The 15,898-nt window shown below is 41.7% G+C and overlaps 1 protein-coding gene across 6 annotated transcripts in view; it reads right to left on the minus strand.

Annotated features, from left to right (window-relative positions):
* The window catches only part of mtrr (5-methyltetrahydrofolate-homocysteine methyltransferase reductase), a 25,608-nt gene continuing 9,710 nt past the window's right edge, over positions 1-15,898 (minus strand). For 3 of the 6 annotated variants that reach the window (XM_069512817.1, XM_020087564.2, XM_020087563.2), the window contains exons 10-15: positions 15,596-15,638; positions 12,731-12,911; positions 12,017-12,135; positions 6,751-6,843; positions 2,726-2,920; positions 1-1,431 (exon numbers count right to left, since the gene is read on the minus strand). In XM_069512817.1, the coding sequence (XP_069368918.1) occupies positions 1,287-1,431; positions 2,726-2,920; positions 6,751-6,843; positions 12,017-12,135; positions 12,731-12,911; positions 15,596-15,638 (776 nt within the window). In that variant the 3' untranslated portion in view covers positions 1-1,286. Of the gene's footprint in view, positions 1,432-2,725; positions 2,921-6,745; positions 6,844-9,081; positions 9,234-12,016; positions 12,136-12,730; positions 12,912-15,595; positions 15,639-15,898 lie in introns of those variants that run through there. The other 3 variants (XR_011238989.1, XR_011238988.1, XM_069512818.1) reach the window with 2 other exon arrangements.

A 15,898-nucleotide genomic window follows, 5' to 3' on the forward strand; every position in this document is an offset into this window, starting at 1 on the left:
TTCACACTGAAATGACTTTTAATTCCTCATCACACAAGGAGCAGTTGTGTTTGTTTTAACCCCAGTCTGGGAGATTTGGGTCGGTTTTGCAGGACTAACGTCCGTCTGCACAAAGAGGGTTTGTTAGATAAACTGCTCCAGTCAGAGCAGCACATCATCATTCAGACTCACACCATGTGTACTCAGCACTTACATGGTGTTAGGACGAATTAACGACAAAGTCATCTCTGTAGACTCTATTTATGAAACTGACAGATTGTTTTTTGGGGATCTCATACTAATTATCATTATTTCCAAAACAGGATAAAAAGTAAATATTATCCACAGTGTTTAGGATGAAAATATGATGATCCAAAATAATACTGGAGGAAAACAATCAAGCCAATTTTCTGTAATCTAGGGGTTTTTCATTTATAATAAAAATTGACTTTGGAGGTAAACTGTATTGAAGTGATTTATTCTGGCAGTGAGCTGGTTTGGCAAATTCCAACAACAACAATATTTCATTCGAAAAATGAAATAATAATTTGTCCCTGAATGACCAAAAACAATTTCTTGTGTGTGTGTGTGTGTGTCTATTCATAGTTATAAAGGCCAATTTTGTGACATTTTGACATTGTGAGGACATTTTGGCTCATCCTCACAAAGTCAATGGACTGTTTGAGTGTTAAGACTTGGATTTAAGGTTAGAATTAGGTTTAGGGTTAAGGCAAAAGAGGTTTAGGCATTTAGTTGTGATGGTAGAGGTAAGGGTAAGGGGCTAGGGAATGCATTATGTCAATGAGTGTCCTCACAACTATAGAGAGACGTGTGTGTGTGTGTGTGTGTGTGTGTGTGTGTGTGTGTGTGTGTGTACAGTTTAAGAACTTGAGATTGTTGTGTTGTTTCCATCCAGGCTGGAGTGATATCATGCTCTCTGTCTCATCAAAATCACTCGATCGCAGCCGACGGTAGTAAACACCAGGATGAGCAGAGGAGGCTTTTCTCCACTGAAACACACATTTTCACACTGCAGGACCAATCTCCGACACTATTGCCCCGACCAAGGTCATTTCTGTTCAAACAGCAAAGCCTGAGATGATGTAGTGAACCGTTACCCCCGGGCTAGCATTGTACATTCCATCTTGGTAGCACTGGGTGGTGTAAACTACCTCCAGGCTTCAGCATCCGCAATTTAATGGTTCTAGAGGTTACAGCTGAGCATGCTGATTCTTTTCTTTTTTTTTGGGGGGGGGGGGGGGGAGCTCAGCCGATGCTGCAAAATGCCCTTATCTGGTCCTCCTCCGTCAGCCCCAGATGTCCTGTAAGTAGCGTTTCTCCTCTCTCAGCTGTGCCAGTCTCTTCATGGCCTCCAGTTGGTCCACCTGAAGCTCAGCTCGGATCATCTCCATCAGGGTGTCATTCACATCCTTAGCCATGTTCTTTGCATCCCTAGAGGAGGTAGAAATAGATTTAATATATCAGGAGGAAATGAGGGGAAATATAATTAATATACACGTCTTTTGAGACAGTGCTCTGTGTCTTAAGCTGTTTGTAAAACCAGCAAGTGCAGGAGTGCATCCTGGGAGGAAATTGCTGAAATCTCTATCTTGCTGTTGCAGCATATTGGGGGAAATTCATCATCCAGCAGTGATATTTTTTTTGACTCACTCAGTTTGGACGTTTCAAAAGTAATTTTACTCAGAGGTGAGGCAGTGACGAGAGAGGGGAAACAAAGGATGTGATATTGAGATACATAAATGTTGACAAGACTTGACTTGGTACACACCTCACTGTGTTTGCACAGGCAGATAGATTGTGTTGTGTTGTGAAGAGGGGGTAGGAGGGTGTGTTTTTGCTATTAATGCTACAAGCTGTACAAAACGTTGCATCAGTGTGAGGGCAGCAGCAAAGTGATGTTGTGAGCAGGAAGTTGCGACTGATGATGCCTTGAAAAGTGTGTGAGGGTTACATGAGTACGATTCTCTTCCAGCTCAATAACTTGCCCTCTAGCAAAGCACCACAGCAGTTATTATTATAACTTATTGCTTTGAAACAGAGACACTCATTGCTTGACAGGTACTAAATCAGCTTGCTTGTGTCACTGCAGCTCATCACTTCCAGCTCAATGGCACAGAAGAATACGCTCAATCAGGTTTTGAACATACAAACAATAGTTGTAAATAGGATACATCCAGTGTTGTTTTCGTGGGAAAAGTTGATAGTGAAAAAAATACAGAAACTCATCACCCTCATCCTTTGAAAAAACAAAGCTGATTCCTTTCTTTTGTTTTTGTGTCTGTGAATTTCTGATGTGTAATTATTTTCAATGCAACTGTGTTAAAACAATTCAGACGTTTTGTAATTACTGTATTTCAAGAAAGTTGAAAAACATTTTTAAATGCACTTATAGACTACCTGCCTCGAGCTAATGGGACATGGACCAAAATAAAAAGTATGTTTCAAATTAAAAGATGTTTTGTCATTTGAGTGTTCCAATCACACTGTTGAATGGTCAAGTGTTTATTTTTCTAGTACGTTTGGTTTTACGATCAGTAATTATGGGTGCCTTGCCAGCTGGGGACAGTCTATAGTGCACATGTATGTTCCCATCAAAACGTAAAGCCAGAGTTTTCTGAGACACAAGGTGATCCAACAGAAACTGAGCCACAACATGACAGGACCATCCCAGGTGGACATCAGTGCACCACTGCTGTAAACATTTGAACTGCTGTGTCAGTCTCACCCGCAGACGTAGAGGTAACCGTTCCGTTTGAGCAGGATTTCTGTGACGTCACGGCTGTTGAGCAGCAGGTTGTGTTGGACGTATCTGGGTCGAGCTACTGAGGTGGCGACCTCCTCCTGCTCCGCGACGTCTCTGGAGAAACACACCTTGAGGTGGTTTAGGACACCGCTGGACACGAAGCCCTCCAGCTCCTCCCTGGAGGAAGAGGAGACAGTATGCAAAGTGTCATCCGAACTCTGTTCAACACTTTTCCTGCAGTGTTGTCATGATTGGTTAAAGTGAATCTTTCCAAACCAGCGGAGGAAGGATCATGGACGTGTGAATGGGAAACCAACAAATACATGTAAATGTTTATTATAACAAAACAATTAAATGAGAATTGTCTCAATTCTTCACTGTTTATCCTTTCACCTCCAACACTTCCACAAGATATTTAGCAGCAGCTTCAACAGGCATATTACCCAGAACATTTCCTACAGACAAAAGAAATCCTTATCAAGCTCGATAAAACACAACTCTGACAGGCAAGGGGTCTGAGCACAAGCTGTGTCAGACAACCAATTTGTCTTGCTTAACCAGAAAAGTGTAAAAATAAAAAAAAAACATTTTTATTTCATAAGCAAGGTCAAGTCACTGTTATAAGCATCTTTTTTACAATCAATCCTTCCAGACTTGCAGTTCCGTGTAACCTTGCTCCCCGTCGCTGGTTCTGCTTGCCAACTACTCCTTCCTCTGAGTTTTTACAGGGCCTGGGGTGCTATTGCAAGAGGAGGAGGAGGAGGAGGAGGAGGAGGAGGAAGGGAGTCAAGTTTACTGTGGCTCAGAGCATCATGTTTAAAGTTAAGCAGTCAGAAAGAGTAAAAACACACATAGACTCAACACAAACACACACACACACACACACACACATCCATAACAAGTCGCAGCTTCAAGTCCATGGGTGAAGGTCTTCGTCTCGGGGGTCTGTGTTTTGCAGTAAACTAGACTAAAATAAGGCACTTTTCAATAACACACAGACACTGCTGTGTGAATATTAAGTGAGAGAAAAGTATTGTTCTTTTTTCCCTGTGCCAAATGTGCAGAATTATTGCATCTTCAGCAACGCTCGCTCACCTTTGATGGAAGACAGAGCTATTAAAAGAATCTTTCAACCGAGACGCGTGATTGTAAAATCCGCTTGAACACCAGAGCGAACGTGAATAAACAGAGCAGAGGATATTGGAATCCTGCTGTTTGACGCCTTAAATCGTCATCGATTAATAACCACAGCAGCAGGAACTGACGGACGACAAAGGACAGTGACTTTGTAGAAAAAAAACACAATACTAGTCAAGAATTTCTGAGAGGCACAACCTGACACTCCTCAGACTGTCCACACACACACACCACACACACACACTCATAACAGCCTGTGGCAATATCCCGGACCCTGACGTGAACCCAGCAGGCGTCCCAGTCACATTTTCCCTGCAGCATGGAATCACACGCCATAAAGAGGCTGGGAAATCGGAGGGAGGGGAGAAGCATAAGTGCAGCGCAGGGGAAAAGGGGAGGACAAGTTTGATGTGACAAGCAGCCAGATTGGCGTCAACCTCTCACAGGGATGTTTGAGTGCTGCAGGTGATTGAGGCAGATCGCAAAAGCTTTGTTTGTTTCCACTGGTGGAAAACTCATAACAAGATCGCAACGTTGGGCACATCCTGCCCTGACACTTTGTAATATTTATAAGCATAAAAAGCCATTTATGCAAGTTCAAGTTTCGACTCCTACTTATGACTGGAGCCGAACTTTTCTGTAAAAAATCTGGGACACAGAAGTGCTACCAACTATGCTAAGCAGGTTCCTAAATTCCAAGGCAATGTGACATCAAGTTGCTCTTACTTACTGCTGGAGAAATCCAACAGAGATGAATGCAGGCAGGTATGTTGTTCTCATTCTGCTAACCTATTTAAATTAAGTACAACTCTTCACGGGTGGCTCATAAAAAAAACACTAATTGCTTTGGTCAACGCTGTGGGGGTGATCATCAGAGACGCACTGTGAATAAACACTACCTACTACCTGTGAGTTGATATTTAACTAAGGGATAGGGGACGCAAAGGGGAACAAACAACATCCTCTCTGATCTATTCTTGTGTGATTAAGGATGCTAATCCATTCGCGCTATTTAATCCTACAAAAAGAAGTCGATCGTTGGCCCTGCATTAAGTACATGCGCGCTACTGATACTAGGAAAAAAGCCGATCAATTGTGGAGTCGGGGGGGAGTGAAGCCAAAGCAGAGGAATGATCTACTCACAGGGTGATGTCACTACACAAAGCCTAAAAACAAGATCAATAGAAGAAAGTTAGTATAATATTCAGTAAAATTTAGCTGGATACAATTTCCATCCAATACTTTGAGCCAGGTATCATTAACAAATACTGATTTTGATGAAAATTATCTCACTGGCCAATATTGACTTTTTTCTTTCCACACGTCTCCTGGATATTCAGTCACTAGAGAACATAATTTCCTATGTGAACTACGCCTTTGTCTCCGTGCTGAGCAAAATAGAGTTATTGTATTGTATCACAACCCAGGAGAAAATCTGTGTTTACAATCTGAATATTTTGTAATTAAACAGGTTTAGTTTTCAACATTTGGCAACACATGTTGGAAGTTCCTTAAGGTTTAAGAACTACATTTAAAATGTCACTATGCAAATGCTTAATATATAAAACAACACTTCAATCTCCATTAACAGATTCTTTTGGCTCCTTGGAATGAGTTTATTTTGCAAATGTGTTTGCAAAAATGTATACCAGCAACACTAGCATTCACTTAGATTTGTGTTTATCATGTCTCTCTTACAATTCGCTCTTTGTTTGGCTCCGTTTGTGCCTCCACCAACTCCTGAGGCAAATATTGAGCGCTTTCGCTGCTAAATTCTTCACTATGTTCTAGTGTTGTCACCTCTTATTCTAAAGTGGAACATTCATTCAAACAGGGGGGGAACTTCATTTTAAACTGCAATGATCTATTCAATCCAAAATATAAAGTCAGTAAGCTTTCCACCCAAGTGAGGCAGCAGAGGAGGTATTATAGACGAGCAGAGCAATGTCAAGTGTTAAACCTTATTTAACTGCATGCACTCATGTATTCAGATACACTTGAACAAAATGTGTCATCACAAAAAAATGTCACGATGTTAACATTAAGGTGTTTGGTGCTGGGCAGGTCACGTCCAGACTGTCCCAGAGTACAGCCCGATGAGAGCTGATAGAGTCAATCAAAAGAATCAAGTTCTCAAACCTAAACAATCATCTGAAGACTTCTAAAATGATCCACAGACATGAGTTGAACTTTAGAGCTGTGTGATAATTCTCTGTGGGTTTTACAATTTCACCCATAAGGATGAACTAAATATTTACTTCTACTACTTTTAATTTTGCAATATCCACAAATGCCACCTTAATATCACATAATAGCTAAAAGGTTGCCTGAAATGAAAAGAATAAATGAAAAGCGGAGGGAGATTAAAGATTTTCTGAGAGACTCATTACAATCATTTGCTCCTGAGCTGAGGAAACCAGGATATTTTATCAGCTTTGAAAAGTATTCATAACAGAAAAGCCTTCAAATACCCAGCTATAATAAACAGTCACATAACCTCTGTGCAATATCCTGCTTTCAATCAGTTACAAGCCACTGACAAGATGCTGGTATCCTTGTCCCTTTACACTTGTAGGAAGAAAAACATTTGGCTTTGTCCTTTTTCTTTCCAAACATCTTAGGACAAATCCTTGATCCAAGACCGCAGCATAGTGTTTACAAACCTCAAACATGTTATTGAAGACAAGACGCCAACATGATACATACAGATTGCAAAATGTATATTATGTAGGTCGTAGATTTCAATACGCTGTGTCAAGGTGAAAAGGGACGTGGGTGCTGAGAGCAGTACAACAGGCGAAGGAAAGTGTAGGATGTGTGAATGTGTATGAGCGTCTGACCACTGAACTGAAAAGAGAAACACACCTCACCTGAACAGGAAGTCTCCGTCTCTGTGGCGACAACCGAAGAACAGCCAGGTCTCGCCAAACGCAGCCTCAGGGTTCGCTTGCCTCTCCCTCTCTCTGAAAGTCAAACAATGGACGTTAGGGGTCAATCAATACTAACAGACGACCAGACCAGATGGGGGGAAGAGGAAGTCCTTTCTCGCAGCAGAGGTTAAAGACGAGTGACACCATTAAGCACTTTCTGCAATGACAGTACACCGAGTGCCACAATTGCCTGATGCATGGAAGCGACTGTGCGTGCCGCAGCGAGGACGATTATATGTATTATTAAATTTCACCCAAACAGGAGGACAGATCCCATCACTATAAACAGAAAACGAAACTAGGCCTTGTGCCTCGTGTGGGTCGCTTGTGCGTTTATGTGTGTTCAAAAACCTGTTCATGCAAAGGTGATTTCTCTTGTGGCTCAGGCGTCTGGCAACGCTCCCAGAATCCTTTGCAGGCAATAGGCAACGCAGTGGCACAAAGCTGCTCTGAGGACGGCGGTATCTGTGCTTCACACCTGCTGAAAAGGTGACAGCCCTCTCCCAGATAACAACAGTTGACCCCCCCAACCTTTCATGATGCCATCAGTCAGCTGACTCTCAGAAGTGCCCGGCATTATCTGTGAGGCCTGTCTGGAGGGGGTTGACCGACCACGACGAGGGGCTGAGGGACGCCACAGAGAGGCATTGAGACCAGGCCCTTTGTGCTGCACTGCTGCACTCTGAGGATAAGGTGCTGCTTCCCTCCTATGGATCTCATCCTTTGCTATTCATGAACTGACTGAATCATGCTGTGTGTTTCCAGCAGCAAAAACATTCAAATGGAGGCCAGCTGTGTGTAAGTGCTTAAAATTTGGTTCTGAAACGATCATTAATTCATCAATTATTTCACCAATGATTTTTAAACAAGTAACATTTTCAAAGCGTATATTAAATCCCTGCTTTGAATCATAACTCGTGTCCAATGTGGTTTTGCCACCAAAAGTACTATTATCTTTCTGAAAGCTAAACAAATCGAATCTGTTTCTTCTTAGTTTTCATTTCAAAAGCTTAGTGGGTTGTAGACTTCTCCTGCATTACTCAAAGTAATACAGTATATATACAGGTCGATAAGATAAAACTAAAACAATGGAAAACCTGTGTTGCTTGACCGACCTGAACCCAAATAAAATTTCCAAATTTTTGTCCAAACCCCAGCCTGACGGGTCCCAACGGCTCCTGACAGGTCTCAGGTCCGGTATCCACACTCTTGTTTATATTCTGGGTTCCAAACATAGAATAAACCTTAACTCAAGTTCAAGACAATTTAATTTGAGCACAGAGAAACTTTTCTTCAGCAGATGAAAGGTCAAACATCCAAATGAAGTAACAATAGGAAAAAGTATATTTTGAAGAAGAGAAAGACTCGACATCGTCAGTGGTTCTCAAACTCTGGGGTGGGCCCCTTCAGAGGACATTAATGCCTTCCAGCAGGGACAAGATTTTGAAGTGGTACTTAAGTTCCATATGGGAACAATAAAAAAGAAGTGTTAATACTTGTCAAGACTATTAAAATTCATATTCCCAAGTTTTTTTTAAAGCATGATGAAGTGAACAAGGACAAGGTGGCAAGACGTTTGACTTCCAAGTCAAAAGAAAAGTCAGAATTGTATGAAAAACAAGAATCCATTTGTCTTTTATGCTAATTTCCCCAATATTTCTAATTTAAAATTCAAATGTAATAGGTTAAAAAGGATGCTGAGAAACATCTTTTATCCCAAACATTTGCTGAGTTTTATAATGTCACTGTCACTTTTATGTCACTGAAAAATTAGATTTGTTTGCACTGAAAGAAATGTGAAGACGTCATGGATTTTTTTTTGTTTTCTGACATTTCAAAGACTAAAGAAGTATATTTATTGTGTTTCAAATTAATTAACAGATCAGTCAATTGTTTTGTTGCAGCTCCAGACTAATTAGCCTGAGTGGAAAAACAATCAATGCAAAAGTCTAACGGAGAATACCTAAACAAAGCTTTGCTCTCCATTAATTAAATGAGAAGTTGACAAGTTAATAAAAAAGAAGAAGTTTGTTTGAACTTTATATCTGTGAATGAGGCCTGGTAACAGAGCTGTCTGGCTGGGCTGATTCAAACACTCAGATCCCATCCATTAGCATCCTGGACGAGATTCTTCTGATCTGCAGACAGCCTCGAGTAAACTCATTTTAGTGTGCTCGTCTCTCTCCTCTTGCCGCCTGCCCTAAAGGAATCAATACCAATATGAAAAACCTGGATTCCATTCTGAGTAGACCACACCGGCGCCTTTCCCTGAATACAAATCACATCACATCACATACCCACACTATAACCGCCTGCAATACAATCCCAGGGGGAAGCCAGCATCTACAGAGCACTCCATTTGGGGTCGAAATCAGAGGCGGCTGCCTTTCAGTGCCATTCAGTTGATCAGCAGGAGGGGGAAACTGCAAGGGAAGCTGAGGTGAGGACTTGGTAAACATCACAATTATCTCATATGTTTCATCTGTTTTCTTTGCAGCTCCGTGCAAGTAGTGCCGAGTGGCTTTTTAGGCAAAAAAAAATAAAGTGAAGAACAAAAAAAAAAGGAAGCCTACAAACGACAGCTGAATCCAAAATGTTTTCATAATACAGGACGATGTTGAGCAGCAAGACGCTGCAGCGTAATTATAATCGTCTGTCTGGCTATAAATGGAGGCTCAATATTTATCCACACACACAAACTTTAACACATGTTGTCTTATTGAATGATCCAAGTATGCCTACTGGCATCCCTTAGTATTAATTTTTCCAAAATAAAAGCTTGTTAGAGCTGCTAAGGAGATTAAGGATAACATCTCAGTTAAAATACAATAATTGTTTAACTGTTAGTGCTCCGAGCGAAAAAACTGAAAGACTGAAAATTACATTCTCCATAAAATCCTTCCACGCAAACAACAGCAATCAATACTCCGACTACTGGGGGGCCTTATTAAAACCTCCCAGTACCACCAAGTGAGGCGTTGACCTTCTTCTTCTACTTGTTACCAGCACTACAAACTCAAACAAAGTACTCCTGAAAACAGCCATCGATTAACAGTGGGGGTGGAAAAGTGGAGAGGTAGGAAGATCAAAGTGTCCCTGTGTTGTTTTGTTGCTAATAGGACCTTTCTCGGGCCTCGAGGCAGATTTCGGCGTCCCGTTGACAAACCGGTGATTGTTATCTCCTCTCAGAGAGCAGCGTCAGCCACTGAGGCTTTGTTTGGAATCACAAGTCAGATTCTGTACAATGCCGCGCACCATGACAGGTTTTTACAGTCGCCCAGCACAATATGCAGCTGGCAGGGGAGAGGATGAGAGGCCCAGAGAGGGAGAAGAGACTGAGAAGCTGGCAAACCTTTTCACACAGGTTTTTACTCTTCACAGCGAAGAGCCAAAAAGAGAAATACATTTGAAATTTATTAAAAATCCAAAACATTTAACTCTGAAGAAGGCATTTCATATTGGGTTTGTAGTTTTTGTGTTATGAAACAAAGCCCGTGGAAAAATCAGTTGAGGTCTCAGTTGACGAGCAGTTTTTCAAGGACAGAGCATTAACATTTAAATGTATATTTGAACATGTTCGATTTTACCGAGAAATGTTTGGGCCCCGCTGGAAGGATCAAAGTAAGACTGATATGTTGATATCACTGCCTCACACCAGACCACTGTCCCTGTGGCTCAGCCTTGATCATTAAGAAGAGGAGTCTGTCTGCGAGCAGTGTGACCAGGTCAGTCCACAAAAAAGAAAACCGCCTGCTATCTTCAGTGCTCCTGCATCCCGAAGGCACAAACACCTCCCACCCCCAGAAGACCACTCACCTTCCTCAGACAATCCCACCAGCGCCATCACTCCAGCAGATGCCGTGTCACCTCTCAGAGCAATCACCCCCGGCCGACGCCGCCCGCCACAACAGAGGAGATGTCCGGGGGATTTAGAGACAATTGGAGTTGACTGGGGCACAACCTCATTTATACAAAGCCACCCAAGAGTCAGACATGTCAGTCTGACTAAAAATGTTCACTCCGCTTTCTGACAAGTCATTGCGGCTATCGGCCTGCTTAAACAAATGGCCATCAGCCTGGTTGGAGACGCTCGCACCACTTTCGTCCTCTGGCAGGTCATCTTCTCCAGATCTCTATTCACCCTTCAATTCTGAGCCTTCAAACAAAAACCTTTCCCGATTCCACACCCCAAGTATTCAGACTTAAACAAACTGGAGAAAACTTTGACGCACTCAGCTAACCGTCAGTATCCCAGCAGCAGCTCATCAGCAATTACAAGCAATGATTTACACCAACAATGCGGCCACCACCTACAGAACTTAATACTTTCAAATCAATGAAACTCCACATGTTGCCTTGACTCCTCACTGTTCATTACACATCAAGATGGAACGTGTGTATTGAAAGAAGGCTTCTTTTTTTTTTTTCCATGTTGAGACGAGAGAAGCATCTTAAATAATCCCTGACGTGATCACAGACCTTGCCACGAGATTAATTATGCTTTCAGAGATGTACATGACGTGGACTTCTACAGGCTTTGAGCAGGGTCTCGTTTAATTGCCTCTGCAGATTACTTGGAAATATCCATAGATGATGTGCACTTCACGCACATCACTTCAACACCATGAATATTCATCTCGGGGCGCAGAAGTTTTAGCTGGAATAATCCGTGACAGGCAGCACACCAATCAGCACATAACCCGCATGTTTCTGATGCCTGACATGGACATTTGACAGGCCTACTTCAGCAGCACCTCTCGTATAAATAACAGGAGCACAGGACCAAGGGCATTGCCACATGCACTTGATGGAGACATTTGCAAAATGCTATGCATGTTTCCTGATGAACTGACTTTGTCCTCTTTTTATGTTTATTTTGGCATCTAGACACTGATGCTACACTTTTTCTGCACAGCATTATGTCATAAAATTTTTACATCTTGAGAACACCATGCCGTAGCGATTATTTTCTTCATGATGTACAAAAAGCAAAACTGGCAAGACAGCGAGGTGAGAGAGCTTCTAAGTTTCCGGCACATTCCTGAAGTCGAACATGACTCACCAGGGGGAAAAAAACGAAAGGCAAACTCCTCTCCTGGCATCGGAAAGGAGTTATTCTCCTTTTCTTTTCTTTTTTTTAAACCTGTATAAAAGAGGTATTGTTATGGTGTGTTAACAAGATAATGTAGTGTTAAATTTGTGATACCTTTGCTGGAGGAAACCAATGAAGGGGGCGACTCCTGTGCCTGGTCCGACCATGATGAAGGGCAGCGACAGATCAGAGGGAGGCCGAAAGGAGCAGTTGGGTCTCAAGCTCACATGGATCTGGGGTCAGAGGCCATTAGAAAGCATTAAAAATAATGAGAGTAATTACAAAAATGCTGAGAAGCCACTGTGGGCCTACCAATCTATTAATTGATCTACTTAATATTCTAAGACATACTAATGAGAAAACTCATGAGCTCCAACTGGAATCCATAGAGGCTGTGGTGGAGGATTTACTTTCTCTAATTTAAATTAATTTTTTTAATCAACCACAATCAACTGGCCCAAAGTTTGTTTTTTATTCAGCGTCTCATGAATTAAAACTGACTTTCTAGAGGTGTTTTTAAAAACAGGTTGCATCCCTCATTCCAGAAACTGCAGTTTCCTTATACTTCACCTTTTATTTTATTCAGGAATGCCTTGAACTGTATTATTTAAAGGGGAATGGGCTCCCCTGTTCGTGTTCTTATTAGCAAAAATTAAAAAGTAGGGAAGGTGTGCAGAGGTACATGATTTTTTCTCCCTATGAGAAGGGGGGGTACAGCTGTTAGAGAACTTGTGAACTCTTGTACTTGCAAATTTGAACACTTAAAAATGTATAAGCCAAACAAGAGCTCGCAAATTTGCACAGTCTAGTTTCCAGCGTGCTCATTACCTTAGGCAGAGCAAGGCTGCCGGAGCACTCAACCCTCTCAGGGAAAACCAGGCCACGATTGATGAGGTCAAACAGCCAACCAGTACACAATCCTCGCCTCCCAGCAGGCCGTCCAAAGCATGCTGGGAAGTCGACAACGTTGAAGACAAAATGCAGCTTTCCTGGGTGCTTAAGACAGGAGCTGCAGAGATGAGACCACAGAGAGTTTGAGATGGAGGAAGTCAGGGAGCAGGGAAACAACAACAGTGGGTGAGAGAGTGTGTGCAAGACATACAAACAGACAGTGACAAGCGGGAAGATGCACAGAGACTAAGAAGTGTAAAATGGAGCGAATACAGAGAAGCAGAGGCAGAACAGATGGGTACAGAAAGACACGAGTATTACGAGCAAGGATAAATTCTCGAGACAAGACAACACTGCGACAAATGTTTCACACAAAGAGCCCGTCAATAAAAATCCACATTTCAGCAGCTGAACAAAGTAACAAAGAAACAAGGACATGTGATTCGATGGCATTTACAAATATAGACATGACCTCAATGTGTGTGAAATTTTAATCGACATCAGTGGTTCCTGAATGTTTTCTTTTGTCTGACGAACCCCCCACAGCCCAGTCAGATGAGCTCAAATACCCCTCCATCAGCACTACCCGTTGTGTTCTTTTGAATAGGTTTTTATAGAAAACAAAAGTATTTATTCATTCTTTTGCTCCATGGTGGTTTCAACAGATTACAACCATAGCTCCATTTTTATTCTAGCAAACAATTTCAGCTAATTTATCTATTTCAACCATTTGTCAGTTGTTTTAAGCTAACTACTTTAACTGCTCATATGACTTTATCTCAACCAGACTGTGTATAAAGATGGACGACATGACAGCCCGCCCAGAATTTAAGCCAAATCATCTCGATCGCCCCCCGGTGGCTGGCTGTAGTATAGGTCATACACCCTGCTGCCCCCATGTTAGTTAATGGGACATGGACCTCACAAAAAATCAAAGTACACATTAAATAAAGTTCTCATGCTTGTAGTGTTTATTTTGCATTAAGTTTTAGTTATCTTGTGTTATAAAACAGAGCAAAATGTAACGATTGATAGAGGCTGACTAGCGACAGGAGCACCCCCAGGGATAAACGTTCCCCTGGATGGGAATAAAATAAAGATAACATCTTCTTCAGCTTCATTCTAGACTGAAAAATACACTTCTGGGAGTGAGAAAAAAAAATTAACTTTCTGTCTGTCTTCAATAAAACCGCCTCTCCCTTCTCCCCATCCCAGTCCGTGCTATTGGCTGAAGCCTTCTCTTGCTCTGTCATCCTTCACTCTGCAGTTCCTGTGGGCCACTGGAGACCTCTATTGACCACAGCATCAATAATGCAGGCCTCTAATGTCTCTGCACCATCTGATAAACTACAGCCACCGTCTCTCCTGTCCGTTCCCTGTCTCTCCACGCACGCACGCACACACCCACGCACACGCCCGCACGCACACACACACACACACACACACACACACACACACACACACACACACACACACACACACACACACACACACACACACACACACACACACACACACACCAGCAGCATCTAAGTGAGGGACTAATGAGAGGAGCGGAGAAGTTTTGACATTTCGTTAGATGATGCTGTTCCACATGAGCTTTAAAGCAAAGTTAATGGGTACTAGCTTAACAGGAAGAGCAAATCAATGACTGGCTAAGTGAGGCAAAGAGAGGGAACACTTGGGCCTATTTAAACTAAGCGTGACTTGCTCAAGGCAATACAATATTTACAGTCCATTATTCATCCACTCTTATCACTGAGCTTACTGGAGAATCATATCTATATTATATCTATATTTACATTATGTTTACTCATTTGACAGACACTTTTGCAGCAACTTACAACTGATGGGAGACATAGTATAGTAGGAGACCTTGAAGTATGTGCTAAGTGCTGAATCTGTTCAGTAGGAGTTGGAGATCAGGTAAAGAAGTGAACAACAGTAAGTGCTGGTTTGGCAGGTTAGGGCGTTAGGGCAGAGCTCCAGTGGACAGAAATGCATGGCTGCCAATAGAGCACGATCAATATAGATTTCATCATGCATACTCCAACTGCCTCGTAGTGCAAATAAACAATAAAAATGAAATATCATGACACGCGCACAGGGATAAAATATTTACAACCCATTTACTAAACAAGGTTAGAATGTCACAAGACCCCCCCCCCCAAATATATACATTTTCTTACGATGTCAACATAAAAATGCCATTTCACCGTTTAAATTACAATTATGAGCTTTGAATACATCCTCCCCTCATCATCAATCTCTAACTGAAGCCTGATTTTCATCTTTATCTATAATTTAGAAATACTTCTATACAATCAAATTCAGAAGATGGCAACTATTCAAAAGATCACTGAGAAGATTTAATCAAGTTTCTCATTCAAAATTTCTAAACATACCAGAGAAAGAAAAAATATATTTCTGTTGCAGCTGAAAAAAAAAGTAATGAAAGAGTACGATTTTTAAATTTATGAGATGATCATTTATCTCCTAAAGATGCCATGATTCAGATACATCACTGTTATTAATGGTAAAACATGTTTTTTCATGAAGGTGAAGCATTTTTTCTGAATAATTTCCATACCCAAACACCATTTAGAATTACTTGATTAATGATCAGGTTCACGTATTATTCAAGTCCAGAATGAGGAAGATGTTTTAATATTCAATGTGATCATCTGCTAAAAATAAGACAAGTGCATATGGAGACGTGTTATTCCAGATACATGATGCTATAAGACCCCATTATTTGCAGTACAAAATTAACATCCATTGTTTATTTCACTGTCATCTTACCTGGCTGCTGAATAAGGCCTGGGCTGCAGTTTCGGCACATGCTCTGAAAGGCAAGCACAACTGTCAGTTATCCTGCCGTTATGCTAAGATTTTGTTTCACAGACACCTATGACAGAGCGGAGACAAAACAACTGAAAGTCATCTCGCTCCATTGAGACGTCCTACCTACCAATCTATCCTCGGCAACCCCCACCCAGGTTACACTCTTGTTTCTAGGACACACTTCTATATTTATGAAATTACAAACTCAGGGTTATGGAATCCCATGTGTCCAGATGTGGAGCCACTAAGAAACAGATTGCT

Source organism: Paralichthys olivaceus, chromosome 17 (assembly GCF_024713975.1).
Source record: "Paralichthys olivaceus isolate ysfri-2021 chromosome 17, ASM2471397v2, whole genome shotgun sequence".
In the NCBI taxonomy this organism is placed as follows: Eukaryota; Metazoa; Chordata; class Actinopteri; order Pleuronectiformes; family Paralichthyidae; genus Paralichthys; species Paralichthys olivaceus.